At 40.5% G+C, this 12154-nt stretch overlaps 1 protein-coding gene across 1 annotated transcript; it reads left to right on the plus strand.

Annotated features, from left to right (window-relative positions):
* The first annotated feature begins 7856 nt into the window (after nucleotides 1-7856).
* On the plus strand, nucleotides 7857-10184 carry LOC140995669 (uncharacterized). The gene is made up of 9 exons (XM_073465748.1): nucleotides 7857-8052; nucleotides 8154-8230; nucleotides 8328-8514; nucleotides 8766-8874; nucleotides 8928-8980; nucleotides 9264-9435; nucleotides 9568-9716; nucleotides 9801-9972; nucleotides 10095-10184. The coding sequence occupies exons 1-9, from the start codon at nucleotides 7878-7880 to the stop codon at nucleotides 10102-10104; spliced, it is 1104 nt and encodes a 367-aa protein (XP_073321849.1). The 5' UTR covers nucleotides 7857-7877; the 3' UTR covers nucleotides 10105-10184.
* The last annotated feature ends 1970 nt before the right edge of the window (nucleotides 10185-12154 follow it).

Consider the following 12154-nt stretch of genomic DNA (forward strand, 5'->3'; position numbering starts at 1 on the left):
TTTGGTTTGCACTAATTGGACAATTGTTAATACCCATATTTATTATTTATTGTTTGTAAATAAAAATACCAAACTGTTTATACTTACACTGTTCATATTATAAATACTATGTCATATTGTAAATATCAAGTTCATATTTATATACTATGTATATACGAGTTAATTCTATTTCTTATCTCTTATCTCTTATTATATTGTTTATTTTTTACTTTTTATTATTGTTTAGTGTAATACTGTCCTTTGGCTGCTGTGACTAAGGAATTTCCCCATTTGCGGGACAAATAAAGGATTTCTGATTCTGATTCTGATATACAGCTTAGAGACAATCTTTACAGGTGTACATTTATATGCATTAGTAAATACTTCAATCACTTTGTTTCCTTATGAAGAAACTCCTCTTTTGATTTCTGTCTCATAGAAATGTCTTAGTTGTAAGTATCTAAACAGGTCACCATTATCTAAATCAAATTCTCTTTTGAGTTTTTCAAAAGTTTTGAAAGTTTTCCCCTCTAAGAGTGTACACATCGCTGTAATCCCCTTTTCTCTCCACCTTGCAAATGTGATGTCAGTTTCTCCGGGACTAAACTGAGATGTTTGAGAAGGCCACATTAGAAGTTTACTGTCTCCTTCTAGTTTATATTTTTTAACTATCTTGTACCAATTTTTAAATGCATCCTCCAAGATTAAATTTTCTCCCTTATGGTCTGTGTGTTCTTTCCCACCTAACCTGGTTTGAGGTTGAGAATTAACCATATTTAATTCAATGTGCTTCCACCTAGCTTGGTACTCCGGAGAACACCAGTAGACAAAGTATCTCATCTGGGCAGCATAATAGTATTCCCTTAGATTTTGAAGTGTTTTAAATCTTACCCTTGGTCTTGCTCCAGCCCAGATAAACCTTGATAACTGTTTGCCCCACTTTGAAAACTGTGAGTCTGGGATTCTGACAGGTAAAGATAAAAAAAGGTACAGCAACCTTGGCAGCACGTTCATTTTCACTGCCTCGATCCTTGAACTAAAGTCTAACCCCATTGTGGACCATTTTTTAATATCTTCCTGTATCTTATCATTTATTATTTTGTGGTTTATTTCGTATATTTTATCAAGTTTCTGACAATTAACACTCCCAAGTATTTTATTGATTTTGCTTCCCACTTCACTTTATATTTCAGCCTAATATCTTTACTTGGTGTGTAATTAAAAGAGAGTATTTGTGTCTTAGTTATGTTCAATTTATGACCTGACTTTTGGCCATACTCATCTAAAGTCGCCATGAGTTTAGGGAGTGTTAAATTAGGATTTTCGAGATAGATAATGATGTCGTCCGCAAAGAGTCCTATTAGATGGTCCTCATTTGCTATGCTGATTCCTCTCAACTCTTTATTTTGTCTTATACTCTGGGCTAGGGGCTCTATGTATATCGTAAAAAGCGCGGGGCTAAGACAGCATCCTTGGCGGGGGCCTCTGAATAGCTTAAAACTGCCTGTCAGATGGCCGTTGATTTTTGATCTAGCAGTTGGGTCTCTGTAAAGAGCCTGTATGCACCTGACAAATTGAATATTGAAGCCCAGCCTCTCTAGCACTCAGTACAGAAAGGGCCAACAGACCCTGTGAAAGGCCTTTCTGCGTCTAAACTGGCCAGAACCACACTTAGATGTTTTTTATTAATCTGTTAGATAATATGCAAAGTTTGTCTGATGTTGTCTTGAGTTTGGCGTCCTTTTATAAACCCTGTCTAATCCTCATTAATTAAGTTGGAGAGGAGATGCTCAATTCTTTTAGAGATAATAGATGTAAACAACTTGTAATCTACATTCAATATAGAGATTGGACCATATGATTCACAATTTTCTTTATTCTTCCCTTCTTTTGGAATGACTGATATCACTGCCTCTTGCCATGATGGTGGTGCCACAGTTTTTCCAATTAAATGATTCTAACATAATAGAAGCGAGGATTTCTTTAAAGACCTTATACCATTCATTCGGGAAGCCATCACTTCCAGGACATTTATTTGCTTTCAGTTTACTGATAGCCGTGTCCAGTTCTTTTTTTGTGATGGGAGCAATTCATTTATCATTTTGAAATTTTCCTATGGAAGGGAGGTCTAACGATGACAAATATTGTATAATGTTTTCTTCATCTACAGTGTTGGGCTGCGAGTATAGGGTTTCATAGTAATTTTGGAAGATTTTATGGATTTCATCTGGCTCATAAGTTATTCTATTAGTTATAGGATCTCTAATTTTATGTACTGTATTTTTCATTTGTTGAGCCCTAAGGCATTTTGCTAGCATTTTTGTTGCTTTTGGGCCTGACTCGTAAAAGCTTTGTTTAGTGAATCTCAGTTTCTTTTCCAATTCATCATTCAGATTATTATTTATTTGATCTTTTAATTCTTTAATCTGGTTTTTCAACCCTTTGTCCTCATCTTTTGGTTGTTGCTTCTCTAATTTTCTCAGCGTTTTCTCTAGTTCATCATATTTTGACCTCCTCAACTTTTTAAAAAAAGCTGTTCTTGAAATGAGTTTCCCTCTCATTATTGCTTTAACTGTGTCCCATATAATGGTTGGGTCCACTTGACCAGTCATATTATCCTTTATACATTCGTTAATTTCTCTCTTAATCTCCTTAACAACGGTTTCCTTGTTTAGAACACTGATATTTAGTCTCCACAGTGTACTCTTCTGTCTGTCATTCAGATGGATAGTTAAATAAATTACATTGTGGTCTGATATATCTGCTGTTCCTATGGAACATTCCCTCACCCTGTGTCTATCTGTAACGTTCATCAAAAATAAATCTATTCTGGAATGAACCTGGTGAGTAGCTGAGTAGTGGGTATAGTCTTTTTCAGATGCATGACGGTTCCTCCAGACATCAAACAAACCTGCCTCTCGAATTAGCAAGTTGAGATCTCTCTCATCTCCCTACTATTTATTTCATGGAAAATAATTCATTTTTTGTGTTTTTTTGTAACAAAAAATGAAATAATTCAAATAGTTAAACTGGCATTTAAGGGGTTAAAAAACAAAAAAACAATAACTCTACCATCCTACTAGTCCAACTAGTCCAACCCCGCTACTTCAACTCTCTCTGTTCCTCCTGTGCGGTTATGTGCGGACTCCCGTGGCCCAGTGAATTTGCATGCTTGTATATGGTGTTTGTAAGCGGATCCCCTTTTCTTTAAGGGCTTTCTTGATCGCGTTATATTCCTTGCGCTTTTTATCTATCTCCGATGCATAATCATGGTCGAAGTAGATTAATCTTTCACCCACTTGTATTTTCCTCTTTTTCCAAGCTTCTCTCAGTATCAACTCCTTGGTGGTGAACTCCAACAAGTTGACAACAATGGGTCTCGGGGGTGCATCGGGTCGCGATCTGGGTGCCAGGGTCCGGTGAGCCCGCTGTACTTTCAGGTCCATGTCTTGCGATGCTGGCAACCCGCTTTTAATGAATTTCTCTACAAACTGTAGTACCGAGTTTCCCTGTTCCCCCTCTGCCACTATGATGCGTATGTTGTTTCTTCTCGACCGAGATTCTAAGTCCGTTCATTTTTGCTGCAGGGATCTTTGTTGTTTGAGATATGTACAGAGCATCTCAGTTGCCTCCTCGGTCCATCCCTCCACCTGCTCCACCCGGAACTCTGCCTCATCAACGTGGTCTGACAGGCTCTGCACTGCCGTTGCAAGATTATCGAGTTTCCCGTTGACTTCTTGCCTCAGTTGAATAATTTCCTGTTTCAGACAATCATTGTGCCCCTTGATATCATTTTTTAGCTCATTAGTTGCCCTGATGATATCTCCGGAGTCCATGTTTGTTCCAGGATTCCTCTGACTTGCTGCTGCTCCGCTACGAGTGTTAACTTGAGCTGTTCCGATGTTGCTAGCTTTCGGTGTCTGGCTTGCAGCTGCTCCACTACGAGTGTTAGCTTGAGCTAGTCCGGTGTTGCTAGCGTTCAGTGTCGAGTTGTTTTTTTCTTGCACTTTTGGCATTTTTTTCTTTTTTCCCTGGTCTTTGGTGATTCTTCCCCCACTCGTCCGGCCCTTGCTTAAATAAATATGAAGTTTTCGAGTTGCTAGACGAGTAATTTTTACTAGGCCTGGGAGAGCGACTCCACAGTACGTCTTACTCCGCCATCAGCCAAACCAGAAGTCCCCCCGTGTGTCTTGTTTTGACTTTTTGATAACTCATGACAGTTAACAGGTTAGAGCAGATACACTGTTGGTGAGAGTAGGGAAAGCGAGGCTGCAGCGGTATCACCGATATTTACCTCGACACGGTAAAAATAGACCTGAAAACACCAATAGACAGTCTTATCAACATTATACCAGTGTTTTACTACATTTTTTATGTCTGTATATGATACATAGGTGGCGGGCAGTTTTTTCTTTTTTCCATCTCTTTCTCCCTCCCACGTTTTCTCGCTCTTTTAACAAGGTTAAAGGAAAATCACCTCATCGTTTTTATTAATTATTATATTAGATTTATACATTCAAAAAATAATTATGTATATTATATTATAATTATCAAAGGCAAACTCCATGTACAAAGATAGGGCTGCCAGTAGCCATGCTGCAGCAGCAACACTGCCTGTGTGGACACACACACACACACACACACACACACACACACACACACACACACACACAAGTGAGCCGCAGCAGTTTACCAACACAGCCATCACGCACTAAAAAAGCAGGCATTGTGGACCATGGGTTGGTGTCCTTGAACAGTTCTTAATATTGGCATATTGGCAAAAATGCTCACAGATGAAGGATTACCTATAATATGAAATTCTCTAAATCCGATTCCCATACCACAGTAAAATAAATGTCAAGTACTAAAGCTGCTTCAATTTGTGGACATCAGTCAAAAACATATTCTTTGGGACTGCTATACTTTAGATGATTGAGTACAGTCTAGTGTTGTGTGTGCACTGTCCTTTAAAGTGTAACTAAACCCCTAAACCACTTTTTTCAGCTGAAAACAAATGTATTTGGGTATGAAGTAGTGTTGTTGATTGATTCTGGTCCAACTCTTGACATTTTAGTCAAAGTATTTCAATTTGGCGTATTTTGTTGTAAAAATGTAAGAGTGACTGCCCTCTATGGGTTGAAACCCGGCTATTACAATCGAATTTAGCTATTGGCTGAGATGGAGGCCGCTGACGTTTTGGAGGCAGCTTTCGTCACGAACCACCAATGTTCGCCCCACCCCTCCTATAAAAGTAGCAACTGTCGACTCTGCAATCTGAATTGAGAAAATTGCGAATAGAGAGGTATAGTGAGTATTGAGTAGGTAGTTAGCATAGCATAGATTGTTTTTTGGAGATTTTATAGTTATTAGGTGTGAGTTTATAGTATTTAGTAGTTATTTAGCAATTTTAGATAGTTAGCTAGCTTGTTTAGTTTTTTGTGTTCTAGTAGTTACTCGTTAGTTAGTTAGTTCGGGTGTAGGTTAGCTTTAGCTTGTAGTTAATTGTTTTAGTATTTGTGAGCTAGTGGCCACAATGGGTCGGCAGTGTAGTTTTCCCGGTTGCAATAACATCTCAGGGCTGCATCGGTTTCCAGCTGACCCAGAAATTAGGCGCCAGTGGTTGCGCGCATTGCGCCTACCGGACCGTGATCTCCCGCCTAGAGCCGGAGTTTGCAATAGCCATATTTCCCCGGAGTGCTTTTCAAATCTCACGGAGGTGAACATGGGTTCTAGTAAAGTGCTCATGCTGAAAAGCAATGCGGTGCCGAACGCTGCTGTCCCGGTGCCGACAGCAGGACCGACATCACAGCAGCTGCCGCTGCTGCCAGCAACTGTCCGGCATATTGAGGTGAGTACAAATATGTTTGTAATAACCACCATGATGCTAGTGACACGACTGAAGCTAACGGGTCTCGTAACTGCGAAGTCTAAATCTATATATTCAGTCGGTCGATAGGCTTGTAGAGTGGTGTATATTACAGTAGCTGGGCTGGGCTGTAACCACAAAAGTGGGTAACAGTGAATATGGCAAAAAAAATTGTAAGGTTAGCCTAAACTACAACTGTGAAACACAATTATGTTATATTTCAGCCAAAACAGACCAGGGAGATCGGGTGCCAAACGGAACCAGTCAGCACAAAACATACTGCTGGACAGGCTAACATAAAGCCTCTGAGGAGAAGCAAAGGTGAGTCATAATAAGGACTGCACTTTTGGTGGTATATGCTCTTAGGTGGCTGTGGGACAGGATTCATGGGAAGTCTATAGCGTTCGATGCCGCTACCTTGTGATCTTTAGTCTCCTAGTCTCCTGTTAGTTAGCCAATTATAGTACCGGTATGCAGTCCTACAAACAGTCATAATACTCGTTGCAGGTTTTATGACCACATCGAGGAGATTGCACTCTCACTGACGTCATAATATCACAGCTGTGTGGGACTCTGGATTGTTGATAAAATGTCCCATCGTAATGCTGCATTCCAGATACATGGGACACCACCCGCCGGAGTTGCTCTTATGTGAGATCTGACAGATTAGCTCTGACCACTTCATTCTGCATAATAATTAGCCATGTGCTTCTGTTTGTTTGAACGGAGGAGACAGATGAAGAGTGCCTCAGAGTAAATTCAATTCTTATAAACTTGATTTATTTGAACAAACAACAGTTGCAGTAGCTGTAAGCAAATAAGGACTCTCTCTCTCAATACAGCATAAGCTGTGTGTTACACTTGATTTGTCTGGGCTGCAACTAACAATTATTTCCATTGTCAAATAAATCTACTTTAGTATAATGTTAGTTTGTGCGCTACATTTTGCTCAGTGGATATAAAACTTATTGTGGAATAATTTCTTTGTGCACAGCTACTCAGGCCCGACCTCCTAACAGGAGTGTGTCTTGTGACACGGGCATGTTGGTGGCTGATCCTGAGGCTGTAGCCATCCCTGAGGTTCCAGTGGCAAGCTCCACGCCACGCAAAAGGACAAGGTATGAGGTGTCAACTGATGACTCCAGCTACCAGCTTGATGTCACCAACAGCACCATGAACTGTACAAGGTAAAGGATTTAGTAGACAAGACCTCTGCCATATAAATGAGTAATGGAAAATTGCAGTATAATTTCACATTCAAGCTTGACATGCTGTTTTGTATATTGCCAAGACAACTGAGGATAAAGTTTCCTGGTGTTTGCATCAAATATATTTTCATTTTCATGTTATTGAATTGCACTGTGTCCAACTATGTCAACAGTTATCTCAATGAGTATTAAACTTCTACGCTGAACTTGCTTTTAGTAACATATAATACAACATATTTTCCATTCATACCTACCTTTGAATAATGCCTGAAATACAGTAACCCAAGGCAAAATTTAGACAGTCTGTACATGCTATTCCTCAACATAACTCCTACTTTTGGATTTCGTTTTGTAATTAACCAGCGTTTTGTTAACGTTGTGTGAATATTTACTCTAATACAGTCTTTTTTCACATCATGTCATTTACCATTCATATGTTTTTTCTTCTACTTAGTAATTCTGATGACATGGCATCCCATGCAGTTACCAAGTACATTGTCCATGAAGACAAATTAATGGAGCTGTTCAAAAAATGTCCAGTGTGCACCCGGAGCTGTGAGATCACAAAGAATGTCATTGGGACACTTCTGCAAGTAAAGCAGAGCTGTTCACATTGCGAGTATGTTCACCAGTGGTCCAGCCAGCCAATGGTGAACAATATACCAGCTGGGAATCTTCAGCTGTGTGCAGCAGTCCTGTTCACTGGTTCATATTTTGTTCAAATTTCAAAGTTGAGACAGGACCAAATTTGTAATGACAGGTACTTTTACATTACTTGATTTAATGTATGTCATCACATGATATTGTTTTTTTTCTTTTAGTTCATGGATGCTTTCAAGATCCAGGGCATCTCGGAAACAACTTTCCACAAATATCAAACAAAACTCCTTTTCCCTACTATCTACTGGCAGTGGTACCAAAACCAGGAACACCTCATCAGAGACTCCATAGCTGGTGGGGGTGTGACACTGGGTGGTGACATGCGTGCTGACTCGCCAGGTGAAAATTTACTTTGATGAGTACGTTACTGTGTAACTATGACAATTATTGTCAACCAAGGCATACTCAAAAATATATATTGTTTTTTTCAAATATTTTAGGACATTCTGCAAAGTACGGGAGCTACACAATGATGGACCTCAAATTAAACAAGGTCATTGATATTCAGCTAGTCCAGGTAAAACACTGATACACTGAAAAACTGTTCATTCATATTCATATTCATATTAGTCCATCTCTTCAGAGCATGTGTCTTCTTTGTGTTGTATCAACAGAGCAACAAAGTGGGAAACAGTGTTCAGATGGAGAAAGAGGGCTTTGAGCGAAGTCTGTCATTCTTGGAAGGCAAAGGAATAGTGGTCAACAGCATTGTCACCGACCGACATACAGGGGTACAAAAGTTCTTGCGGGAACAAAGACCTGGGATCAGCCACTACTTTGACCCTTGGCATATGGGAAAGGGTAAGTGTTTGAATTGAATCATAATAATAAAAAAAATTATTTATTTTTTTTATAAAACAGTTTGCAAGATTCAAGATTACTCTATTTCTCCAAAGGGAAATTTGCCTTGGAAATAAAGACTGCCACATAATAATGCATAAATACAATATAGACATAAAACTCATAGCACAGACAAGTGCAAACATAACTGCATTCAGATACATGTAACACAATCTTACTTCTCATCCGGTCCGTTTATGTCTTTTGCCCAGGGATTGGGAAAAAAATTTATGCCATGGCTAAGACAAGAAGAACACAGGAGGTGGGCTCATGGAGGAAGAGTGTTGTCAACCACCTCTACTGGCACCTCCATGGGCCTCAGTTGCCAACCATATGCAAAATGTGCACATGCACGAGAATCCACTCTTCCCCAGTTGTCTCCACCAACCTCTTGTTGATGAGCAGGCACGGCAGTGGCTCAAGCCAAGTGAGTGTAGTAGTAGGCTACACTAACCAATATACAGTATAATAATGCTATTCAGTCACCCCTAAATGGGTGCTGGTTGTGAAAATGCTAACTGCACAGTTTGGAAACTAGCAGGGCATAGTGATGCAGCACTACGCCCTGATTCGCATCAGATTTACGATAAAGCACAGTGTTATGAGATTGCTGACTGTAAGTTTGTTTTGGTGGTTTATGTATGATCAAGTTTACAATTAGTCATTGTCCTCAAATTGGTTTAATTATATAACATTATTCCTGTGTGTAGGTACAGCAGCATGTGAGCAACTGACAGCAGTTCTGTTGGCTCCCAGACTGTTGAAGGATATGAAGAAGATCAGCCCACAACATCACATTTCAGGGATTGAATCTTTTCACAGTCTGATCCTGAAGTTTGCCCCCAAAAATGTGGTGTTCTCCTTCACAGGGTTGTTGTGCAGGTATTGAACATTGTATTGTATTGTATTGTATTGTACAGTATTGTGCAGGTAACATTTTCTTGTTTTTTTATTAATTAGTCATAGCTTATAAGGTGTTTGCTGACCATGTTAATGTAATGTGTTTCTTACTAGACTCAAGCTGACAGCGATGCACTATAATGAGAACGCACAGAGAGCTCATGCATCCACCGCAGCTGGAGAACTACGATATTCCATAGTGTACCCAAAATATAAACATGGGGACTTCACTATGCGACCACTGCGGAGTCATCCTACTTCAGGTCATTTGTGATTAGACAAAGAGTGGCATCATGATTGATTTGTGGGGAAATTTGTTACTACCCTATTCTATCTGTACACTTTAGGCTACATTGAGACACTGATGGAGCTTCTCTTCCACTATGTGGTGAAAGACCCGGGTTCATACCAGGACTTTCCTGACACGGTCCTTGTGCCAGGGAAACTTTGCTCCCAGTTCACCAGACCTGACAAGAGGGAGGCAGTGGCCAGACACAAGTCACGGTTCTTCAAGAACATGTGAGTTTTGGCTCACTACATAGCATGTTGTAAGAATACATTTCTGTTATTGATGTTTATGTAATTATTTTTGCCAGTTCTATTACCATCATTTGATCTAGCTAATTTTCTTTTTTTTACAGGCTCCAATGACTTTCTGACCAGGTTTGGGATTTGCACTACACACATGGACAGACAGCACCTGGCCCAGACAACATCAGCAGCCATGTCCTGCGGTGCTGTGCAGAGCAGCTGGGGGGCATGTTTCAGCTCCTGTTTCAAAGATCCATGGACAGCAGCACAGTTCCCCAGCTATGGAAGCACTCCACAGTGGTCCCCATCCCCAAGAACATCTCTGTCAAGGCTCTGAACAACCTCAGACCTGTGGCTCTCACCTCACTCGTGATGAAGGCTATGGAGAGGGTCATAAAGAGACACATCATCAAGGTAACTGACCCACTCCAGTTCGCGTATCGCACAGGCAGATGGGTTGATGATGCTAAAATATACATCATGGACACTGTACATAAGCACCTAGAACACTACAGCAAGACTCCGGTTTGCAGACTTCTCCAATGTATTCAACACCCTACAGCCACACATCCTGGCAAAGAAACTCTTCACCCGCTTCCACCTGGATGACCAGCTAATCCTGTGGATTACTGAATTTTTGACTAACATTTTATTACTCATTCTTTCAGAGTGTAATCACATTCTCAATAACCTGCTGGTTTCACTCCACCAGCCTGCAAAACAGGACCCACCTGCAGAGCACTGTCAAAGTTTGCTCTAAAATCATCGGACTTCCGGTCAGAACACTCACAACCATGTGTGAGCAGCAAACACTGAGGACAGCGTTCAGGATCCTACAGGACCCCTCACACGCTCTGTTCCCAGTGTTTGAGTGGCTCCCCTCAGGACGCCGGCTCCGCTGCCCAGGCTGCAGGACACATAGGAGGAGAACAACCTTTGTTCCTAGAGCTGTTCAGCTCCTCAACTCCCAACCATCCCTGCCCCGCTGCCTCCCCGCTCTGGATGAATTTGAATTGAATTGAATTGAATTTGAATTGAATGGAGCACCGTATGTGAGACCACACACATAAATGAACTCAACTAACCTGTCAATTCTGTTGTATTGTTCTGTTGCTTTAACTTTAAACACCTTCAAATTTGTTATCAATGTTTTGAAGGATTAACTCATTGACTAGTCTTTGTCTTCCTGAAGCTTCTGCTTCCTGTTTCCCACCAGAGGTTCTACTACGAGGTGATCAAGTGTCTCCTATAGGTTGCTATATTTCTACTGAGGGCCATGTCATCTAGCTTGTCATCCATCTGCACAGGCTACCAATCAACACATCTACATTTACACTTTATTCCTCAGCCTGCTCCCCATCATCAAATGTGTAGCCCTTCTTTTTACTCCCGGACATAAAAACATGGTTGCTATATTTCTCAGTCTATTCTGTATTGCATTGCATTCTGTTATGTGATGATGAAACCATCCTGCACTGAAAAGAACGTGTAAAATTGACAGCCATGGACATTGTAGAGTTCAAAAAGCATTTTATCAAGTGGGGAAAGTTGACAGCTAAGGACCTTGTAGAGCTCCAAAAAAATTAATCAAGGGGTTGGAGTTGGAACCCTGTGTAGTTTTCCCCATTTTCAGGGAACTCTGATTACCCTGATATGCCGGCCCAAGTACCCCCAGCACCACCGCACAAAGTTTCTGTATGCCAGGTGTCTGTAGCAACTGTGAAGAATGAATATGTTATATTAATGGTCAACCTTTTTGTTTTTAGTTGGCATTTTGTAAGACGTGCTTCCACTGATTACTCGCATCTTCATGTATACAACAATTTCAATTATATAAATAAAATAATGTAAATACTATTCTATATATGAATGAACTGATTCTGGTTTACTGAAACTGACCTATGGAGCACAGGTTCCTCCATCTGTCCAAACAGCTGCAGATATGTTCCATAAACAGCCTGCAGCATGTAGGGGTTGAGGGCAACAGGCTCAAAACCTGGGTGCACAGTCACACAGGCTGCACCCCCAATCTGCTCACACCTATGCATCACCTATGTGTAATTAAAAACACAGCCTATTTTATTTATTGTGGTGTCATGTAAGGATGAATGTATTATAACCTCAACAGTCCAGGTAAGCAAACTAATACTATAATGTGGAATGAGCCAGT

Source organism: Pagrus major, chromosome 5 (genome assembly GCF_040436345.1).
Source record: "Pagrus major chromosome 5, Pma_NU_1.0".
Lineage (NCBI taxonomy): Eukaryota > Metazoa > Chordata > Actinopteri > Spariformes > Sparidae > Pagrus > Pagrus major.

Excerpts from the sequence above, each read along its gene's own strand:
- LOC140995669 (XM_073465748.1), top strand. The coding sequence starts at position 7,878 with ATGGATGCTTTCAAGATCCAGGGCATCTCGGAAACAACTTTCCACAAA. Across the intron at positions 8,231-8,327 it reads TTGATATTCAGCTAGTCCAG|AGCAACAAAGTGGGAAACAG; the intron begins GTAAAACACTGA and ends TTGTATCAACAG. Across the intron at positions 9,717-9,800 it reads GCGGAGTCATCCTACTTCAG|GCTACATTGAGACACTGATG; the intron begins GTCATTTGTGAT and ends TGTACACTTTAG.